The 22,456-nt window shown below is 41.0% G+C and overlaps 1 protein-coding gene across 3 annotated transcripts in view; it reads left to right on the top strand.

Moving 5' to 3' along the window:
- Positions 1-22,456, top strand: part of FARP1 (FERM, ARH/RhoGEF and pleckstrin domain protein 1) — a 200,462-nt gene that overhangs the window by 116,890 nt on the left and 61,116 nt on the right. For all 3 annotated transcript variants that reach the window (XM_058824877.1, XM_058824879.1, XM_058824876.1), the window contains exons 3-5: positions 16,032-16,136; positions 20,676-20,718; positions 21,820-21,898. In XM_058824877.1, coding sequence (XP_058680860.1) covers positions 16,032-16,136; positions 20,676-20,718; positions 21,820-21,898 — 227 coding nt within the window. The remainder of the gene's footprint in view (positions 1-16,031; positions 16,137-20,675; positions 20,719-21,819; positions 21,899-22,456) is intronic.

Below are 22,456 nucleotides of genomic sequence, written 5' to 3' on the forward strand. Positions count from 1 at the left end.
CTGAGAGATTCTTACCCAGCAAACAGTGCACCCATCCAAGCCACAAGAAGTCAAAATTTCTCCAAAAGAACACCTCAGCATGCTGTAGAATGGAATTGGTTATTTTTACTTTGAGAAAACTTGGGACTTAAAAACCAGAATTAGAAGCAAAATGTGGTGGTCAACACATGTAGAAAAAGGATTTTGCTGTTGCTCATAGCCTGTGCTGTAGCTCAGCTCTGGGGACCTGTCCTTCTTGTAATACATTCTCAATCCTACTGTCTTTTTTTCTGCTCTGTCTGGTGTTGTCTTCTTCAGGCTTTTCAAGACCATTATCTTGCTTAAGTTCTCAGCTTTATAAAAATGTATCTTTCTTCTGTTTCCCAGGAAGGGAAATGCCACATGTATGGTATCTCAGGCATGTGGAAAAGTTGCAAGTAAAAAGTATGGGTCCATAAAATCCTACCTGCAAAATTTTAGATAAGAAAATCTCATCTCAACTCAACTCAGTCTCATCTCAATCTCATTTTAGTTGTTTGAACATCAGATTCACAAGGAGTAAAAAAGGCTCTCCCAGTTGTCAGTGGGGTCAGAGTTGTGCCAGTGGGCAAGGCACCCCAAGTGTATGAGCCATCTCTCTCCAGATGGGATAAATTTCCTATCAGGATACCTCTCTTTTGTCCAGCTGTGGAGAGACAAGCTAGACAATAGCATTAGACATAACACATAACTTTCAGACAGCTGAATGTGGGTGAGTTAAATTCCACTGTGGCCACTGGTGCAGCCATGGGAGTGCTCTGCATGAGCCCATCACTTGCCCCACAGCTCAGCCCTGCTGGAAATACATTGCATTTAATGCATTCATTGCCTTATTTAAAAGCATATTTAGGCACATTTGGGTACACAAGTGTATTTAGGGACATTTGGGGACACTGTTGCCAGCAGTTATGAGAAGTGAAGTGGATTTTAATGGTGTCATCTCTTGATCATAATTATCAGGAGTGGAGGAGCATTGGTTGTGCTTCTGCTGAAGTGCAGGTGATGGGGGAAGTGCAAGTCCCCACTGCTTTCAGGATGAATGGCTTTTTGTACAATGGCAAATATGTGCTCTGTAGAATTTTTATATTCAGTATTGATGTCAAACAGATCTTATGATTTCTCAAGCTTTTAAAATTACTCACTCTTATCCTAACCCTAATTATAAATCTCCAGCAAGGGCATATATCCAGATATATTCAGCATCACTCAAAAAGAAATATAAGCCTTTCCTTAAATACTTGATTTAATGTCAGGATATCCTGAAATAGCTGGTGGTGAGAGCTAGCCATTCATAATGGATGTGAACTACATTTTTTTTCAATTGAGAAATATTTGTCTTTAGTTTACTTACTTGAATTCAGTTTCAGAAGACTATTTAAAATATGCTGATTATGTCCTCTAATATCTTTTATGTAAGCACTTATCTGTTTCCTAAAAGCAAGTAGACAAAATACGTCATGAATGTTAATGATAACAAGAAATAAGCACACCACCATATTCAAGATCATGTAATCCAAGGGGAGAAGCAAAGTAGCAATGAGATGAAGGCAAGCTTCATCTGGTCAGTTTTGCCTGGCCTGAGTCTTTCTCCTAAAGTACCCTTCCTTTTCACTTGACATGAAGGAATTCTAGGGCAACTGGATGCTTAATTGCTGTTAAATGGATAAATCTCAACTCAAGGCTCTGAGGGTCATGGGGGCAAATATATGCCCTAATAAATAATGAGAAATTGTGTGTCCTAGTTAGCATGTAACTGGGAGTGAAGAGCACTCCCAGTGCTGGGAAATCGCATTTCTTTATGAGCTAGAAGGAAGTGTGTGGGCTTGAAATGAATAGTTACTGACAGTGATGAGCATAACTCACCTTTTCCTGGCCTTAATTGTTCACAGTCTGCTTAGAGTTGTGATAGATTGCATGAAAGGAATTATCTGGGAGGGAGTTGCATTCTTCCTGTGGATCACTTTCTCATTTTCAGCCCTTTTCTCTCTCCCTGTAGGCAGTGGAGAGAAAGTAGGGGCAGCTTGTGGCTGTAGGCACATGCCTGCATATAGGAGCAGTGGGATGTTTGTCTGTCAGCATTTGTGCTTTGTTAAACTGCAGGTACTGCTTGCTTCCAGTGTCGAGACAGTGTCCGAGTGTGATGGTCCCACAGGGTGACAGCCACACACTGAACCTGTCCCTGGTCTAATCTCTGTATCATACTGCCACTTGAGTAAACTGTGCTTTGCTCTTGGAGCAAAATGTTCTTTAGCTACTTGTAGCACATACTAATTGCTTTGTAAGATTTTTAGTACCAGTAGAGGAGATGAGATGTAAGTTGCAATTATGACAGACCTCTACATTTGCTGTTATTTGCATGATTTTAGACCTGCTATTTTAGTAAAAACATTTTATCTTTCTTTGTGTTCTCTGGGTAGCTAGAAGCAGAACTGCAGCTGTTTGTTTGGTTAATAAATCCTTGGCTTGCCTGGGACATGATGTCCAACCTCCTCAGCTCCCCCACTGTGTGGTCTGAAGGAGTCTCCCACTGGGGCTCACTCAGAAGTTGCTGCCTTTGGTTAGCTTGAAAGGACCTGTCAAGGAGTATTGATGATTTGGGAAGAATTAAAGAGCCAGAAGGATGCCAGTGACAGGTGTCTTCACTTACCTTTCTCATCCTGCAAAGCCTGTGCCCTTCTCCTGGCCAAGACCTTGCTTGATGTTTTAGTGTAGACAGGATGCCTCAAGCTGTTTGGTAGCAACAATTCAAGAAATACTTACAGTCTGAAAAGGCAAAATCTGATAGTATTGTCTGCTTAATGCCACATTGGGGTTACATCTCTCCTTAGTCCCGTGGTGGTTTTGTCAAACATTATTACACATTGTGAATAAAAATTAAGTCCAGCACAAGAAGTATATTAGCAGTGATCATTGGTCAATGCTGATCATTGTGGTCTTCTGCAGACAAAAGTTCTTTCCCTAAGGAGATATATTCTGAGTCTGACAGGGTTGTCTAACTTCTCTAAGTAAATTATGATGAAGAAAGATAATTCTTGAAGCTGGTATCAAGACAGTGTTTTGGTTGAGATCACTAAAGTATGTATGTATGCTGGCACAGAACTTCACTTGAGGGCTGGTGAGAACATGGATGACCTACACATTTTATAAATAGGTAGAGATGAAATATATTTAGTAGGTTTCATACTAGGCATCTTGGTCATAATCACGGGTAGCACAATCAAGGGGAGAGGATTGTCCTGCTGTGCTCTGCTCTGCACTGGTGTAGCCTCACCTTGAATCCTGTGTGCAGTGCTGGGCAATGCGAAATAAGAAAGATATAAAGCTATTGGAGAATGCCCAGAGGATGGTGAGGGGCCTGGAGTGGAAGCTGTACGAGGAGCAGCTGAGGTCAGTTGGTCCATTCAGCCTGGAGGAGACTGAGGGGAGACCCCATTGCAGTTACAGCTTCCTCATGAGGGGAAGGGGAGGGGCAGACACTGATCTCTTCTCTGTGGTGAACAGTGACAGGACTGAGGGAATGGCCTGGAGCTGTGTCAGGGGAGGTTTGGGTTGGGTATTAGAAAAAGTTTCTTCACCCAGAGGGTGTTTGGGCACTGGAACAGCTCCCCAGGGCAGTGGTCACAGCACCAGCCTGACAGAGCTCAAGAAGCATTTGGAAAATGTTCTCATGCACACGGTGTGACTCTTGGGGACGGTCCAGTGCAGGGCCAGGAGATGGACTCCAGTAATCCTTGTGAGTCCCTGCCAACTCAGTGTATTCTATGATTGTATGATCCAATTATGTTGTTATGTTGTAAATGAAATGTATTGCTCTAACACAGCCCAGGAATCTCTAAGTTACCTGGGTATTAACGTTAAACAAATTATATTTACAAATGTAAATTTAAAATGAGATGTATGCTATCTCTGAAGACATAAGAAGTAGGGTTTCAGCATTAAGAAAAACCCACAAATTAGATAAAATCAAATCCTTTTCCAGCTACACACATTATCCTCAAGGTCAAATGGATTAAAACTCCTTGTGGAGGAATTCAACTCAGACTAAAATGTGGTCAGAAAAGTCTCATTGTGGCTGCCTGATGTTTGACTTTTGATAGCACATCCCCAAAGACTTCTCTTTGACGTACCTTGAACAGAGAATGCTTGTTTCCCACGAAGTCTGTTGTTGCTGATAAAGCTCATTTATATCTAAGTGGTATCTAATACGGCAGTGGTGGATTCTGGCCTCTAGAAAAAAACAGCTGAATGGCTCATTTGCCTTTTTAAACCTGCTGTGCCTAAAGATGTATTTTAGCAATTTTGTCCAAAGCCCAAATCACAGTAACTAATTCTGTACAACACGCATTTCTTAAACAGAGCATAAAAGAAAACATTTTTGCACAGTAAAACAAAATAGAATCTGTAAAAGTTGTGTTTCAGAGGCTGGGTTTATGCACTTGTGGTAGTAAGTGGTGAGGCTGTGTTTATGCACTTGTGATAGTAAGTAGTGATGCTTTCCTTTGATATTTGAGGCCTCTGTCTGAGTGACACAGAGCAGATCTCCTAGGAATCTCCTTAGCTTGAACAGTTGGTATGGCTGAATGAGCAGTGAAGCAGAAGGGTGTGCGTTGTTGTCTCTGAAGTATTTCACATTAACTGCAGGCATAGGCAGTTCTGTAAGGTACACACACACGCATCAGGAGTGGTGGGAAATCAGGTGAAAGTTGAATGTTCCACCTTCAACATAGGTAAAAGAAAAATCTTGCTCGCAGTCAGGAGGAAGCTCTCTGGAGATCAATGAGAGGCTTTTGCCTGGCTCAGACCATGTGCTGTTAACAGACACCCTGTACAGCTTAGAAATCCTGCTGGCCTTTCTTGCCTCTTCACCTCCTCCTGCCCCAGAGATATAAGCACAAATCCCTTCTTTCCCTGGTTTGCCATGAATTTATAAGCAGATCTCTGCTCTGGCTGTGCTGCTTTGCTGTTTGATGCTGGGTTGAACATGCAGGTCAGCCCTGGCAGGTTTGGATTTTGAAGGGGCTGGAGGTGAAGTCACTGTTTCTGCAGTGCACAGTGTCACCACTCTGCTTGTGCTCCCCCCAGTGATGGCTATGGCTGTGTGGTATTTGCTCACATAACTGTGCATCAGGCTCCTACAGTCTAGAGGCAGTTACACCTTCCAGAGACCTGAGGTGACCCATGGATGGAATTTTTTGGGCATTTGCTGTGTGAGGAGACACTTCAAGTTGCAGGCAGGCTACAAAGGAAGAGTGGGAAAGCTCCTGAGGATCTTTCTGAAAACTGTGTAGTTATATTAAAAAGGGAGGTAGTTAATATTTATGTTTTATTGAAATTGTGCCTTGACTACATCATTATGAGCTTCCTTTGAAATCTGCTGGTAGAAGCAGCCATTAATGTAACTCTTACCATACCAATTCCCTAACTCCTACATCCACTCTAGTTTGTGTCCCAAACTAAAGGTGGCACTTTTCAGTGATGCCCAAAACAGAGTTTGTATCTTCCCCTTGCAAATACCCTAAGAGTATAGACAGTTCTCACTTCTTCTCATGTCCTTTGCATGTTTAAAAGACAGATCAGACTCCAAGTATATTCAGTTTTAAGGTCTTTCAAGGCTGCTTAGAGAAATGTTGAACACATTTCCTGTATATCCATCAGGTTGGTGACACAGGTCCTGCGTAACCAAACAAGAAACTCTTGTGTATTGGGGATTTGACTGGCAAAAAACGACTTAAAAGTTCTGCCTTTCAGATACTTAAAGAAGGGAGTGCTTTTGAGACTTGTTTTGCCCTTGCAAGTTTTGTTTCCATTAAAATGTCTTGTTGATATGCGTTTTGCTCAATAGGAATTAATTCAGATCATCTCTATTTCAGTTTCACACATAAATTCAAGATTACTCCATGTCCAATCTGGAACAGTTGCAGAATGCTGCAGCCAAGCTTTTCTTTACAGAGTCCACATCAGTTTTGGAAGACAGGCTGGTATCAAATGGGTCCTACAGAAACTCTTAATTTAAATTGCATGCAAGGTTGTCTTCCTTACCCTGCCTTGCACTTTGGCTGTCAGGGCACTGCATCCAGCTGGAGCAAAGCCTAGCTGAAGACAAAGAGTTAGGGTGTAAAATTATTACACTATAGCTTAGGAACAGCCACAGCCTGGAGGCTTTATCTAGGAGTGTCCTTTTTGGAAACTTCTGTATCCAGTTGTTAAAATGTGCTTTCCTGCCTCTGATAAAGTAAAAGGTGAAATATATACAGTCCTGGATGATGGGAGCTCTTTCTGAGATTAATAGTAATGTTGAAACTGATGGAAAGGTTTTTCCTGTTGCATTTGGTTTTTCTTTAGATTTAGGATTTAATATTTTCCCTGAACACCACTTATTTTTTGTTGGGGTTTGTTGTGAAGTTTTTTTCCAGGTCTTGGACGTGCATTTAAATGAAATTACTTTCTTCAAAGGATTTTAGTACAATCATGGTTGAACTAAAATGTATCCAGATAGAAATAATAAATAGCTGCTTTGCATCTCAACCTGATTTTATAGTAATAACTCCCATATTCTCATAACACTTCATATTCTCATGTTTCCAGTCTGTATATAAAGGTTCTGGTTTCACATTTGATGACTTAAGAATTGCCTACTCCTTCATTCTAGCAAAGTGTTTGTTTATGTGTAAAGAAAATGAGGAAAAATGACCAGGCAAAGAAAACAAAACAGAGAAGCAAGCACTTCTTAACATTAAAAAAAGAAAACTTGAGAAGGTGGTTAAATGATTTTTGCCTTGAAACAGAGAGAGGAGTGGTAAAAGTGGGAGGCAAGGGGTGAGGGGTGTCACAGAGTTTGGGTTTTTTATCCCCAATTATGCGCTGGCTGCTACGCTGCTGAATTACACTGAAAGCACTGAATGGTGCCATTATATTCCTTTTCAAAAGTTGTGGGCTATGAAATTCAATCTGAGGTATTTTTAATGAGTGTTCTGAGCCTCAGTTGCAGCTCTTCCCAAGAAACAACGAGCACAGTGTGCCCCTAAATAGTGCCAGGGCCGGGGGTTAAACTCATTCAGTTTTTTGCTTGCAGGGAGAGAAAGTAATATCAACATTTATTTGACAGGTATGTGTTTGGTTCCAGAGTTCAGCTTTAGTAAAGCAGCTTTGCATAAAGAAAACGTTCTGAAAAATGAGGTTATATCAGCTTCACATCAAACTCCCATCTAGTTTCTGAAAACAAATCTTGTGGTGTGCTTTCCAAAGCCAGTGCCCACAGTGCACAAGCTGGGCTTGTTTTGTGGGCATCCTTGTGCTGCAGAATGCTGGCAGCACATCCCTACGGGCACAGCCTCGTGGTGGAGGTGCAGCTCATGGCAGATGGAGACATCTGCCCAGTTACACTCTTGGCTGTCAATTAAACATAGATAACTCACAGATAATCTTTGTTAGAGTGATGCCTGCTGTCTCCTGTGTCTCCACTAAGGGTTTTGGTGTCATAGCTAGAATGGCTTTGGTGTGGCTCTCTCCCTTATTGCCCCTCTGAACTAGACACAGCTTTTCAGTGACGAATTTTGAGCGTGCACCTGCTTTTAAAAAAGCCATGTAGCACAAAAGTATTGCTGCCTTCCACCTTTCTTACATGCTGATTTGCAAAGTTGTGTCTTTCAGATCATGAGGAAGGCACTGTCTAATGCATCTGCCCTGCAACTCACACCAAGATCTTAAATTTGTGATGGGCTGACTCTGGTTTTTGCAAGTCATCACCATGCAGTGTCAAGGCTCTGAGGCTGGAATACATCATGTGGATGTTACTCCTCAGAATGGAAAATTGTCACTTCCAGCAGTGGATGCTTGCCTTGCTAAGGGGATGAACAACAGCCACAAACCACTTTTAGTTTTGCTAGTAAAATTAGGCAGAGATGACTCAGCATTTACAGGAGCTGATTTAGGAAATAAGATGACATATTTTTAGTAAGTTTTCTCATTGTTCTTGTAATGCCTCACTTTTTTTTTGTCCACACTGTGCATTTTAATGATGTTCAAGGAAGGTAATTTTAGTAACAGTGGTGCTGCCAGGAGTTTCCCACTGGAAGTCTAAGAATTTAATTGTTGGTGTGTGAAATTTTGCAACCTTAAATAGTAATTTAAAAGACTTGCTCTGCCACTGCTGATTTCCCACAAATGTTTTACACCTATCTCAAGGAAGTTATGGCTGTACTACAAGGAGCAAGGTTTGTTTTTTTCCAGAAGGACTAATTAGTTTCTGCAGAGACCTGGATTTAGGTTTAGGGGTTTTTAGCATTACTGAGATCAGCATTCACATTTCATGGGAAGGAATGTGTTGTCTCCATTGGGACAATTTATTAGAGGATTTTTAGGCAGATAACAGTGAAGTTTTCCAGTTGAATTCATAAAAGCAGATGTGATCAGAGCACCACTTTTAAATTGATAAAGTGAATTTTAGTTGTATATGTGTGAAGTGTAGGATCTTGTAAAACCAGTACAGAAAAGTTAATACAAAATCAGTTCTACTTTCTGAGAGTTAGATGCCAGCTAGTTAAAATGCTGTAAACAGAGCCAAAGGAACCAGTGAACCAGGAAACTTACCATGAAGTATTTCGTTAATGCTTTTCACCATGAGTAACATTTTGTAATAAACAGATGTGTCTTTAGACTACTGCAGCCAAAAGCTGAATATTTTTGGTTTATATGGTTTGTGGTGTTTAGCCAGTGAGTTTCAGTTTTTCTTTGGCATTGATGAAAGAGGGATGAATGTGTGAAACAAATTCTGTGGAATTTTGTCTCTATAGCTACCTGAGGAGGAAGTTCTTCAGGCTCCATGAGTCTGTCCCTTTCTTCCTCTTTTTTCTTTACAAAGTGCTCCACTACCTTTGTGGTGGTTGCTGCTGATTCTGCAGTAACAAACGTCTTGTGCGCTAGAAATTTGAATAATTGAAAGATGGCAAATGAAATCAGTATTAATATCAGTTTGCATTTGTAAGAACTGCAAGGAAATCAAATTATTGGAGGATTACACCTGGAGATGACACATTGGTTTGTGATATGAGCTCAGTCCTGAAGGTGCCCAGCTCATCTCTCCTCCGTTTTTGTGTCCTCTCATGCACATTGAAATGGCATATATAATAAATAGAGTGTGGGTGGTGTTTGCCCATTAAGGTGCAAAGCTGCAATTTTATGAGCCAAATGAAAATAGAGCAAACAGAGGCTCCAATTCCATAGCTTTACTGTAGTGTAAATATGGAGATGTGCAAAACCTGAGGATTTACTGTAGCTGAGTTTTGTGTTAGTCTGACTCTGCTATAAGAGAAAGCTTTACCAAGCAGTACTGAAAATAGCCTCATCATAAAACTTTTCATTAGCTTTTCTAAATAATATTTTTATTTTTTCTTCCACAGCATTTAACTATTAAGTTGGATAATTTAGTATTTACTGTTCACCTAAATTTTACTGTTGGCTATTTCTACTGAATTTGATTTTTGGGCATTGGAAGAGAGTTTAAGGGGCAAGAGCAGTCCTTCTGCTTCTGCCTATTTTAAAAAATATTTTTATATAAACCAGTTTGTCATGATTAGAAATCCAAGACCATGGTTGCAACATCAAATCCATATTTCAAATATAGAAAAGTGCTGTTTTCTTCTGGAGACCATGCCAGAAATTCAAGCAAATGAGATGGTTATTAAACCCCTTCTCCTTGTAGTCTTTGCCTCACTAATTGTTTGCTATGTTGATTTTTGGTTAGCAAAGAAATTCCTAAAATAGTTGTTGTTGAAGATGGGTGGTGGGGGGAACTTTGCAGCTGCTTTTTTTTAAGGGTGGTAAAACATACCTGAAGTAAAAACTACCATGTCTTAAAATTGTGCTGTTTAAGAAAAGGTGCCACCACCACCAAAACTGACCGAAGGGTAAAGGTGTACATCAGAGACTGTGGAAGGCAGCCAGTGGCATTAAGGGAATACAGCTTATGTGGTGAGTGTAAAAGCAGTCCACTAAAATCTTGAAAGAAAAGAACCCTAAATAGTCTCATTGTACACACACAGCAGATGATCAATCTGTTTTTATGGCAGCATAAGAGCCTATTCTGCTGCTGCTTCTGGCCTCAATCCGCCCTTTGATGGCATGTGCAGAGTCTGTGCAAAAGCATGTGGGATACGTGCCAGCAGTGGAGCCCTCAACTACACTCACATGGAAAATATCTTAAAAGGAACGAGGTGCCTTTAGGTTATCATAAAAATCTGCCTCTCCTGCAGCCTCTTTTCAGATGGGATGCATACCTGGTGGCTGCAGGTCCTCTGCTCAGAAGCAGGGGTGGGAGTGTGTGGCTGCTCTGTTCAAAGGTGTCGTTTCACTGCCCTTCTTTGGCCTGGTGTGTAGGAGTGATGAATCACACTTCTTCCAGCACTTCTCAACTACCCAGTCTGAGCTGAACAGCCAGGTAAAAAGTAGTAAGCCCAGGTGTAAGAGTTATCTTGGTGGTCTAATGCTATTTTTGTAGTCATCTAATCCTTTCTATAGGATTAACACCTACGCTTTGAAAGGGAGAGAGGAGAAGAAGGGCAGAGGGTCTCCAAGTGTCTTGGCAGTATTAGGTCCAGAGCAACAACACTCAGACCAGTGATTCTTGCCCTTAACCCCACCTTTCAGGAAATAGACTTTTGCTAAATATGAATTATGCATTTCATTTTATGCCAGTAAGGAGAACTGTTTAAAATATGAAATTTATCTTCAGATGCTGACAGCATTGTTCTCCTGTGAGTAGTTTTCAAGCCTTCTTTGAAGTATGAATTTCTGACAGAGTTATTTATTTAAGAATCCTGTGCTCAATCTCATCTGTGAGGTTATTTTTATACTATTTGCTTATCACAAACAGTTCTTGGTTGGTTTTCTTTCATTTCAAAACTGTAGATATGTACACACTTTTTAACAGTTTCAAATAACTGAGAAAGTTGTGCTGTTAAGAGCGTGGGGTTGTTATTTTTAGTAGTGATTACAACTGTGTATGACTTCAGGAATAGTAATGAAGTTACTGAATGAAGTTTTCACAATCATTTCAATGCAGTTCTTAAATTGGAGTATAAAAATAATTTGGCAATCTGGTTTGGCTGATCTGATAAAAGGATGATCAGTAGAACAGATTTTTTTAGGTCATTAACCCTGAAAGACCAAATACATTTTTAAACCTTGTGCTTAACCTTTGTGCCATATAGTATTTAAGTATTTGTAAAATATTTAGCATGACCAAATTTTCACATTTCATTTCAGACCATTAGAGCACCCAGAATGTGATAGGAAGAGAGCATCAGTGGAAGAAACGCCTGCCTTTATGTGGTGGCAGGTGTGAATTATGAATGCACCTTTTTCTTTAAGATTAACATAAAGGAATTATTTTCTCTCCTATGAGCAAAAGCAAGTGTAATTAAGACACCCAAAATTCTTTCTGACCCATTCCAGTTTTGAAGAAGAGAAGGAGAACAGAGTAGTCTTTGTTTCCACATGAAACTATTTCTTACTTCAACCAAAAATCAGACTTATATTTTTCAATGTTCAGAAGAAAGTGTTTATTTTATTTGGTTCTTTTAAGCTAGTATGACTGCTCAGTAATGTAAAAACAAACACATAAACAAAAACCTTTCAATCAAAGATCTTGTTTAAGCTGTGATAGGAGATTATTTCACTGAACAGATAAAAAATGGTGAAACCTCTATTTCTCTATTTGACCATAAACATATATACTTTTTTTTTGGTACATAATTAGTGAAATAATTGCTGAATTAACTGTGGGAGGTGGTGTAATGTGTGCAAACATGCTTCTTTTAAAGTTCTCGATATCTTGCATCATGGCTATCAGATATAGCCATGTACTTCCTGGTTTTTTGGTTTTTTTTTTGTTTTTTTTTTTTTTAATGTATTGCAGTCTGTGTCAAAGAATGGTCCAAACAAGTATGTAGAGGGATATTTTTTAAAAAGGATTGGTGTTTACAAGAACAGGAAAGAATTGTTGAACCTGTTAAAATATTCACCATTAGAAGATCATAAGCAATGTACTGTTTTGGATTTTGGTGGGAGTAGAGTGAGGCTGAATTGAGTAGGACTGAGGTAATAAGAAGACAGCAAAATATTGAATATATAATGCGTAAAGCAGGCTAGTTTGACTGGGTACCTTCATAGCTTGCAGCTAAATGTGATGATGCACATTATTCATAATTTAGAACTTGACGTTCCCTGAAAATGTAAAGCTACTTTTAAAATGTGATTTCACAGAGCTAAATGAAAGACCGGTTCAAAATGCATTAAGGAATAAGAATGTGTAGCTGGAAGTCATTGAGCTTCTTTTAAGTGTAATAAATTTCTAATATTATCTTGGTATAAGTAAATACCACATCAAGAGAAAAGTAGTAATTCTCTGGTGTATCAGTCTGGCTGGGGCTTGCCTCATCTCAGATGGCTCAAACAGATGTCAGGGCTCCTTGTTGTCAGGGGAAAGGATACACCTGTACTGCTCAGAAGTTCCTGCCAGTGTGCTCACATGGCTCATTTAGGCTGGGAAGAGTTGCTCCCTGGAGCTGCAGTATTTTTCATTGGTTGTACAGGAATCTGGCTGTCAACAGAAACGGGAGCAGGGGACTGCCACCTGCTGCAGGTGCTTCCCTGCTCCTGGGACTGCATGTGACCCTCCCCCAGCTGAATTCCATCAGGATACCATGCCCTCCTGGTTCCTTTCCCTTGCTGCCTCACAGGGTGGTGGTGCCTGTGCAGCAAGTGGTCTGGAGGTATAGCCTTGCCACCAGCCTTCATTGCTTCCATGCTTCCATCTCAGTGACCCCCATGGAGCAGACTGGTGCTGGCATGGAGCAGGGAAAGCAGCCAGGTTCTGGTTCATGCAGATGCTGCCACGGGGCTGTGGAGCAGAAACCAGTGTCTGAGACCCGGCAGCAGGGCCATGCTTCATGGTTGGAAAATGCCTTCCAGGTTCTCTGGAAAACTTGTGTTTTCTCCTAGGCCTTGTAACCGTGCTGAAGTCAGGCACAACTGTTGACTTCAGATGATGTCATCGGCGTGGCACACTCATTCCTGAATGCTCCCTCTGTCAGCTCGTGTTTACTGTGCCCTGAATGACTCCTGGTTTGCTTCCATACCCAGTGCACTGAGCTTTTAATTTACTGTGTTTAAATTTTTTAGTAGGGATGTCATGGAACTACACTCAAGATCTCTCTGAAACCTTGTGTGTTCCTGCTTTTGTGGATGTTGTACTTCTTCTAGTCCTGCAAGACTGGAGTTTCATCAGGCTCTAAATCTCAGCAGATTTTATATGCACAGCATTTCCTTTGAGGGAACTGTCAGATTTTATTTTGAGATACACTGATCAAAGATAAGATGAGTTTAGAATAATAATATTTACAAATACTAGAGTAAGAAGCATTTGATTTTGTTGAGGCATACTCCAGAGAAAATGCCAAGTGACATAAATACTGCAAGACTGCTGTTCCATCGTTTAAATGCCTATAAGAAAAAAATCTTTGTGAAAATACTCCGCAGGTTTTCATCAGAGGCTTTTACTCATGGCCTGAGATCAGACAGCCAGGCTTTTCTCAGCTAACGTTGAGTGGTGTGGCTCTCTGCCTTTCTTCCTCTTGGTCAAAAATCTCCACTCAGAGACACTTTTTTTCCTGTGAGGAAAGATTAAGTTTGATCTTTGTCAGAGAGAAATCCATCAAATACTTTAGCAAGGCATATGTACGCACTCACTGGCATGTTACCATTCCTCTGGTTGTGCAGGAGTAGGAAGGCTTCTTGCTGTGAGGGTGACTGATAAACACATTCTTCCTCTCTCTAGCAGCCCCAGCCAAACTGTGAAGACCTCAGACTAGTCTGGAAGCAGGAGTATTTACTTCTAAATTATTTGTAGGTGTGTTTTCAGAGCAGTAAATAATATCATTCTTACACTCAGCCTAATGTGTTTAATATTCTTGTGTGGCCTCCAATGAAGTGCCCTTAGCAGGAAGCTCTTTCATTGAGATGGTGTGTGTATGTTTGTGCCTATGTACAGGTGGAGTGGAAGGTGTGGGAAGCTTTCTGTTAGAACTGACATGCCAGGCACAATGGTCAGTGCAGGCTGGGTGGTGAACTGTAGTAATGCTTTTGGTTTCATGAAGCTGGAGAACATGAAGTGGAGAACATGAAGTGAATGTATTCAAATATACTTGCACTTGAGGCTTACTTTGGATGCCATTGTGTCAGAGCAAAACTGCTCTACCTATGAAAACAGATTTTTTTTCTCTTCCTTCTTTGCATCCTCTTGGCATTTTACTCTGAATTACTTCAGCAAGGTTATAGTGAATGCTTAAAAAATTAGTACTTTTATCAGTGATTGTTCTTTAATTTTTTTAAAGTATTCACAAGGCTAATGTTTGCTACACCAAATACTATCAAACAGTTAATAGCTTGAATGCGTATTGCTTCCTGGTGGCTCAGGTCTCTCAGAAGCACTGGGAATATGTTGGGTAAAAACCTGTTCAGCAAGTTTTTGGAGAAGTGAGTTTGGCTTTTCCCTTCAGACTTTCAAAACCAGCCAGCATTGAAGGGTTCAGTCATTGTGTCCTGCGTGGCCAGGGTGACAGTGCTGCTCTGGTAGCACATACATCCTAGAAAATGTGCTTTCCCTAGAAAAACATCATCAATTTGGTTTCTCTGGTGTAAGCCTGACTACTGCTTATGTACTTTGCACAGTTCATATTAGAGAATGTTAGATAAAGTACCTTTGGAAAGATGCTTTTCCCACCTAGGGTATTACTCTAGTTGGGAAAAGCCTGTCTTTATTTTTTTTATTTTTTGGTATCCCAGTGAAACAGAGACCAGACTGTATTATGATGCTTTTGGGAGGGGTTGGGATTGAGCAGCCGCCCACTCTCAAGTAAACTGTTGGTCTGGGCAGTGCCTGGAGATGCCAGGGCCTGGGCTCAAGCTCTGAGCTGGCCTGCCCACCTGTAAAAGTTGTCTTTTCTTCACTTGGCTACTACTGTTTCGTTCTACTCTATTATTTACTGGGCTGAAAGGGAGGGCACCAGTCTATAGGTTGAGAGCAAATCCAGGATGTGATTGTTCTCTTGTAACAGCAGGGTTTGTGCAATTTAATGAATTATTATTTGTTCTGAAGTGAGTGTAGACCTGTGTTTCAGTGCCTCTTGAGTTAAAATAGGTGCATTTGTCCAAGGAACAAAAATATTTGATTTCAGTGATTGGCCTTTTTATACAGAGATGGGTTTTTGCAGAGGACTTGCTGGTGAACTGTAATTTTTTTAGTATTTTCTGCAGGTGTGGATTTCATGGATGGGCTGATGAAAAGAATCCTTACAATCAGCAGAGCAGTGGCTCTGGGAGCTAATATTGGATTAGAACATCTGGTCTTTATAGAGAGAAGGTTTTCAGTGTGTTTGACTCCTGCAAATTACTTGCCAGCTCTGCCAGGGTAGCACAGACAGGCCTGGAGCAGCCTCAGTGCCTCCCAGCTTGGGATAAGCACATTTGAAGTCAGCACCCAGGGCTTGAGCCTGTTGCATATCAAGCAGCATCCAGCAAACCCTCAGTCGTTGGAGTTTTGTATGCCAGGAGAACATCCTGGTTTCCCTGTGTTGTACACAGATGTACATGCACCACCTGACATTGCTTGAAGAGCCGTGGGATAAAATAAAAATTCACAGCAGGAATAAGCCACCGTAGGCATAAGAAAACTGTATCCCAAGTCCCCCTCTTCTATTTCACAGTACTTTTCCTTCAAAAAATAAAAATGCACTGAAGATGGATTTGGAGCTGCCATGCATGGATGGATGGATATAGTCTTTAGCTTTAAAACTAGTGTAATTATTGTCCACTGCCCTTGGGTATGATTGTAATATCCACTGGTTTTGTTAACAGTTTTGGCAGTGTTGTTTGCTGAATAATTTCTTAGCATAATAATTTTTCTGCCACTAATTAAGAGCATCTTTGTAACCCTAGGCTTTGTTTTCTTCTTACAGCAAAGAGCTCCAGGGAAAGTTTTGCATGATGCTGTTTGCAACCACCTCAACCTTGTTGAAGGCGACTATTTTGGCCTTGAATTTCCAGATCATAAAAAGATGATGGTATGTAAAAGGATCATTTTCAGCTGGTTTTCATCTGCATGCACACTGTTTTCTCTCCTTCTGCTCCTTACTTGTAAGATATATTTAATCCTCAGTCTTCAAAAGGGAAAGGACTTCTAAAAAAGAATTGTTCTTGCCTAGTGGAGTTGAAGAAATGTTTTTAAAACCTGATTATTCCTGTCAGATTTCATCTGCACTGAAAGCAATGGCTAATTCAGGCACAAGTTGGGAAAGTGTTTTGTTTTTCTAAGTTGCTGTACAGAAGCCAAAGGCTGGACTGTTACAGAGCCTCATAGTCCTGCTTGATTTGGAGTGCAGAAATAAACTTTATCTGCTGATAGAAAAGTTGCAATGATTGTGACAGAGTTCATGAAAAACATTAGGGGTAAGAAAAGGGATAGATAAAATATTGCAAGGTTAATAAAAAGGAAAGCAAATCCAAGGACAGCCCCAAAGATGGATGGGAGCTGCATGGTACAGGCAGGTGTCCTGGTCCTGACATTCAGGAATCTTAGATCAGTTCAAGCATTGCACTGCCCATATCATGTACCAGAGAAAGCCATAGGCTGATGACTTCTTAGTCTTTAATGACTTTCTTTGTGAAGTTTGTTTTATTTTAGACTTATCATGTAACCTACTAGCACGGGTGCTAGTTACCTGGATTGCTTTCCTAGTACATTCTGATGGACATTGGATTTCTAATCTGTTAGTTGAATTTGCACCAGTAACCTGGATGATCTAGAAGAGATGGTTTTGGGCAATTGATTAAAAAAAAATCTGTGTTTTTTCCATCTAGCTAAAATATGCAAAAGGAACAATATTTCTTGATGAACAGTAGGAATCTTGTCTGTCATGCCTTAGTGCAGGCACAGACATTAGACAATAGACATTAAAACAGAATGCTAGTGGTGATAGTGTTCTAGGCTAACTATAATTGAACAGGATTATTTTTTTAATGGATGTCAATCTTTAGAAGGGATCTGCTTCACAGTGTGCTGCTGGAATTACATAAAACACAGTTCACTGGAAGGGTTAGCATTCTGCCAGATACCCTTGGCTAATGCTTGAGGTAACTTGAGAGCTTAATGTAACTTTTCTCAACAGTGCAACTGTGCTGTACCATTGCAGCAGAGGGTCCATGTAGCTGTGTTAATAATGGCATTCTGGCATTATTGATGTATGTATGTAAAACTGAAACAAATCCTAACATCTTTTGTATATACAGTTGCTTTTTAGTTTTCTAGAAAACAGAGAAGGTCATTTGATCAACCTTCTCTACTTCACAGGTCATTAAGTTTTAAATAGATGACTGTCTGCATTTTGCTCAGAGACCTGAAGTAAACTAACAGTTTTCACTCGTGTGGAAACAAAGTGGTTTATTTGCTTGAGGCAGAACACAGGAGAGATTGAGGTGCTGCTGCTGCCTGAGGCCCTCACGGTGGCAGGAATTGACTGGCTGGAAACATGTCCAGACATCACAGTGGGGGATGCAGGGCTCTGAGGAAGAGGAAGGTGGACAAACCCCCTGAAGCACAATGCCAGTTTGACCTGAAGGAAAATCCATGCATTGAGCATGGTAACTCAGCTGGCCCCTACTCTTGCAAAGGGAAGTACCAGCCAAATATCTGGGAGCACCAGTCCATGTTCTTGCTGGTTGGTCCAGTCTTTGCTTCTGAAAAAGAGGGAGCTCCACAAACCTTGCCCATATCTATTCAGCTGTGCCCCAAGAATGGTGAAATTCGGTGGAATTAATGCCTTCAGCCACCTGAAAGCATCTCACAGGAACTCTGAAGCAGAAGATTTGATTATGAATTGTTGTTTCAATGTGGAGCAGCACTCAGAGTATTATTTACACTTAACTTATTGTAACCAGTTTATATGATTCAATTGAGGTGAATGTTCCCATGGGATATTAAAATTTCTGAGTTTCATAAAGGCCATAATGTAGAATCAGGCATTGTGCAAGTAGAAAACCCTGCAGTTAATGGTATGTCTGAGAAATAAACCACACATGCATATTTTATATTCATATCATCTGAAGAGAATGAGTTGCTTTTCCAGTGTAGAGGGAAATGTAAAAGGAAAAATAAATATTTAGAGCATATTTGTTTGGATGTAATCATATGTATGTGAAGTCATATATTCACAATTTGGCTGTGTTTATTTCAACATGCAAGGCTCCAGATCTCGTATCTGACATATTGACAGTGGTATGTCAAGTTGCCTGGGAGCTGTGTACATTCAAGCATGCCATGCTTGGAGCAGACAAGATGTGCATGGGAGATGATTGTGGAGGGTCTGAGCGCTCCACTTCCTGCTGGGACAAGGAGAAAAGCGAGGCACTGCCGCCAAGCCTGGGGTTTCACAGAGTTTCATCACACTTGATTGTCTGCCTCAGTTCTCCAGCTGCTGAAATCTGGTCACCATCGTGGAATGCCAGCCTTTGTTTAACAAATAAATAATCTAGCCTTGTAGTTCTGGGGAAAATGAAAAACATTCATCTTAATTAAGTCATCGCATTAGTTTTCCTTTCCAGTTTATAAAGCAGTCTCAGATTGGTGGTGTTTGGGTACAGTGTGGGAGATGCATGATGCAGAAGTTTTGATTGCTTGGGTTTTGGTGACATTGTGGTGACATTGATGTTTTGCTCCACCTTTCTCACTACATTCATTTGCAGTATCCAGCAGTCTGTTCAAGGATGTTGTTACTTGCTTGTAGGATGACTGGGAAAGTAGGGAGAGGAATGGTGCACTTGTGTGCTCATGCTGTACCATAAACCACCTCTGTGGAGGAGAGAGGGGTTTTTTGGGGGTTTATTTTGGTGGGTCTTTTGTGGGTTTGTTTGTTTGTTTGGGGTTTTTGTGCTTTGTTTGTTTGTTTGTTTTTGGCATCAAGTAAAATACATTATTCTCCTAATCCTGTAAATTGGTTATTTCATATTCAAGGTGTCTTTTCCCCCTGTCATTAAACTTGGCAAAGTCCCTGACCTTTGTTGCAGATTATGCATGTGTGAACTTTCTGAAACAAAACAGTTTTAAGTTATTCAAGTGTCAAAGTGTGTCAGGGCCAGTTTAACATGTGATAAAAACTGTATTGCTGTTCTTGGATAACCAAGTTTCTTTAACCTCTGAAACAAAAGAAAAAGACTTTCCTAAACTGAGAAACATAAGAAGAGTTCCATTGAGTAACATTAGTGTGTGGGAAAGAGCAGGGCTGTGAGGTCTCTGCTAACTGGAATCCCTCATATTAGTAATGATAAAAATGGTACATGGCATTGGAGCAGTTACAGCAGTGATACAGGCCTGCTCCTGTCTGGTTTCTCAGGTGATTTGGGAAATGGATATTTTCAGTATGTTTCAGTCTCTGCATAATCTAAAATTACTAAAGGTCAAAGAAGTAATAATTCTAATACATACTCTTTTTCTAGAGGAAGACTCAATTAATTTGGTTTTTAATGGCTTTAACCTTTATGATAGTTCTAGGGTATTCTTCCACAAGTTCCAGATGTCTTCAAAGGAGGCCCTGGGCAATTTAGTGAGATAACAAAATATAAATAATGGGCATGGGTTGTTACCAGCTGAGGACTATGAGCTGTCTCCAGGTCCTGTGAATCATCTGGCTTTTATCTTCTGCATGATTGTCCCTTGGCTTTCTGTAACATTTTGCCCCAGCCTTTCTGACTTGAGACTGCAGGATGGGGGGGTAGGCTCTCAAAACTGTGTTTCCACCCACTGCTTTGCTTTTGGAAGCTGAAGGGAAGACCCACACACTGTCCTGGAAAATGGGCTGCCAAGTGAACTACATGTAGAAGTTACGCTGTCCTCAGTTAAAAATGCCTGGGCCTGAATTTCCCAGGTTTATAGAAAAGAAAAGGTGTTCAATAGCTACAAAGTGAGCTTTCTCCCTCCCGTGCCTTGTCCTGTTGTCTGCTCACACCTGTAAACTGAGGATATTACTCCTGCAGGTGATGGGAGGGAGGCTCCTTCACCTCCATGGGGCTCAGCAACAGAGCTCCATATTTATGGCCAGACCTCACACTGGGATTCCTGGGTCCCCCAGGAATTGGGTTAGGCTGCTGCCATCTCATTTCTCCATTTGTCCAGCATTCCCAGCCTCTTAGGCAAGCACCAGCTCTATTCACTTCCCTTTCTCGAGATCATTCAGCGTTTGGAGCTCAGTGACAATATAGGACTGTCTTTTCCTAAACTCCTCATTTCAGTTGTTCTTTCCACAAAACTAATGGCTCCTGACCACATGTGCTGGGATTGTTGGTGTCTGGGGACAAGTGAGGGGGAGATTTCCTCACTGTTTCCCAGCTCTCTGAATCTCTGCTGCTTTGAAAGCTGTGCCCATTCACAGTGCTGTTTCCTGAGCATCTCCCAGAATTTTGGAGAGAAAATCCACCATATATAATTAAGGAAAGCATAATGACCACACTGGAAAGAATAAATAGGAGACTGATAATCTAGGCATTGCAATTAAAAATGCTCCTCTGGTAGCTTGTTTGGATATGATAACACCACCTTCTTTTGTTTTCAGGTGTGGCTAGATCTTTTGAAGCCTGTTATGAAACAGATTAGAAGTAAGTACTTCCTTGTTGACATTTCTTTCCTCAGTCTGAGAGTACTTGAATAAATTGGGACTCTGTCGGTTGCAGTCTTTATATTCTCAGCCTTCTGCACTAAGTATTGCTGGAATTATTTTCTGATTCTGGCCTGTCCTTAAAAGATGTACCTGTGAAGTTGTGTCACATGAGCACATGAACAGGCTGACCCCACGCCAAGGGAGGCTGGGGTTCAGTCAGTCACTGGGGGAGGCAATGGGGGGAATGGAGGGAACAGTTTTGTGAAGAAAAAGAGTGCAGTAAGAGAAGGACTAAAGGAACATACACTGCTGGCTGCTAGTAGCAGGAATCAGAATAGAAGGAGCACAACAGCAAGACTTTTTTACTGGGAAGGAGCTGGTAGATGTATTGCCACTGTGTGGAGATTGCTGCAGAACCTGGGATGTTTGGAGACCAAGAGGAGGAAAGAGTGGGGATGGGGGGAGCTACAGTGGGTTGTAGGAAAGAACAGGAAATTGTAAATAGCCACCAGCTCTGGAAAGAGTAGAAGTGAACAGGGAAAGTTCTGATTATTTTCTTTCTCTGTCAATGATCAGCCAAGTTCTTAATTTATGGAGCTTTGCCATTGTGATTCAGTTTTTCTAGGTGTTTTTCTGGTCATATTAGTCTGAGTGTATGCTCTGGCAGCTCTCCCTCACACAAGACAGGATGCATTGGTCCTTTTGTCACTGGTCATACTTGTAAGAATTGGAACAAATCTGCTGTTCTTAAAACAGAAATAGAAATTTGCTAGTGGTCTTCAAAAGTAGAGTGTATTTTAGCTCCCTCCTGTTCTGAAGCAAGGAAAGTAGATACACATATATTTTACTGGATCAACTGATGTAATTGCTAAAAACATACTTGGTTTTGGCAGAGTAGCCCTTGACCGAGTTACTGTTCTCTTTTATTATGTGTAAATTTTATTGGGCAGTTGCCAAATATCCTGCATACTAACAAAGGACACGAGGTTAGCATATCTGTATGCACTGCAGGTGATGTAAATCACCCCTTGTACATCATTGTGCATATTTGGCCAGCATGCTATTGATGTTTGTTAACTTCCTTTGCCATTTTCCCTAGGACCGAAGCACGTTGTTGTAAAGTTTGTGGTAAAATTCTTCCCACCCGACCATGCTCAGCTGCAGGAGGAACTGACAAGGTTAGTAGCTGTGTGACTATTTCTTCTTGTTAAATCTCCCATGGACAGAGGGGAGAAAATGGAATTTGAGATGTCTGGGTGAGGACTGATGACTGCCTCTTACTTTTAGCTTGGTGTTATTTGTCCCAGCCTTGAATGCACCTGAAAAAACAAGCCCTAGGATTCAGCTGCAGTCTGTGCTGAGAGGTTCTGCAAAGTGCAGGAGTCTTTTGCATCCTTGGATGTGGAGTCCTGGGAGAGCTTTACTAATCCCAAGAAAAGTCAATTTGGCACCAGGGTTCTCTGTTTGGCATGATCAAGTAATGTATGGGCACCCTGGGGTGCCCCTCTTCCAAGGGACACGTGTGACTGTGCACCCCCATTTGGGAGAGAGCTGTTTTGTGGGAATTGCTGATTTGCAGCAGCATTGGACCCTGTCTGTATAACCAGCACAAATGCCAAAGGTCTGCACAGGTGGAAGTGTGACTTTGGAGATGGAGAAATGCAAAGGAGATGGAATAAAATGAAAAATAAGAATGTAGAGAAAGATACACACATATGCAGACAGAGTACCTTAAT

Source organism: Ammospiza caudacuta, chromosome 2 (genome assembly GCF_027887145.1).
Source record: "Ammospiza caudacuta isolate bAmmCau1 chromosome 2, bAmmCau1.pri, whole genome shotgun sequence".
NCBI lineage: Eukaryota > Metazoa > Chordata > Aves > Passeriformes > Passerellidae > Ammospiza > Ammospiza caudacuta.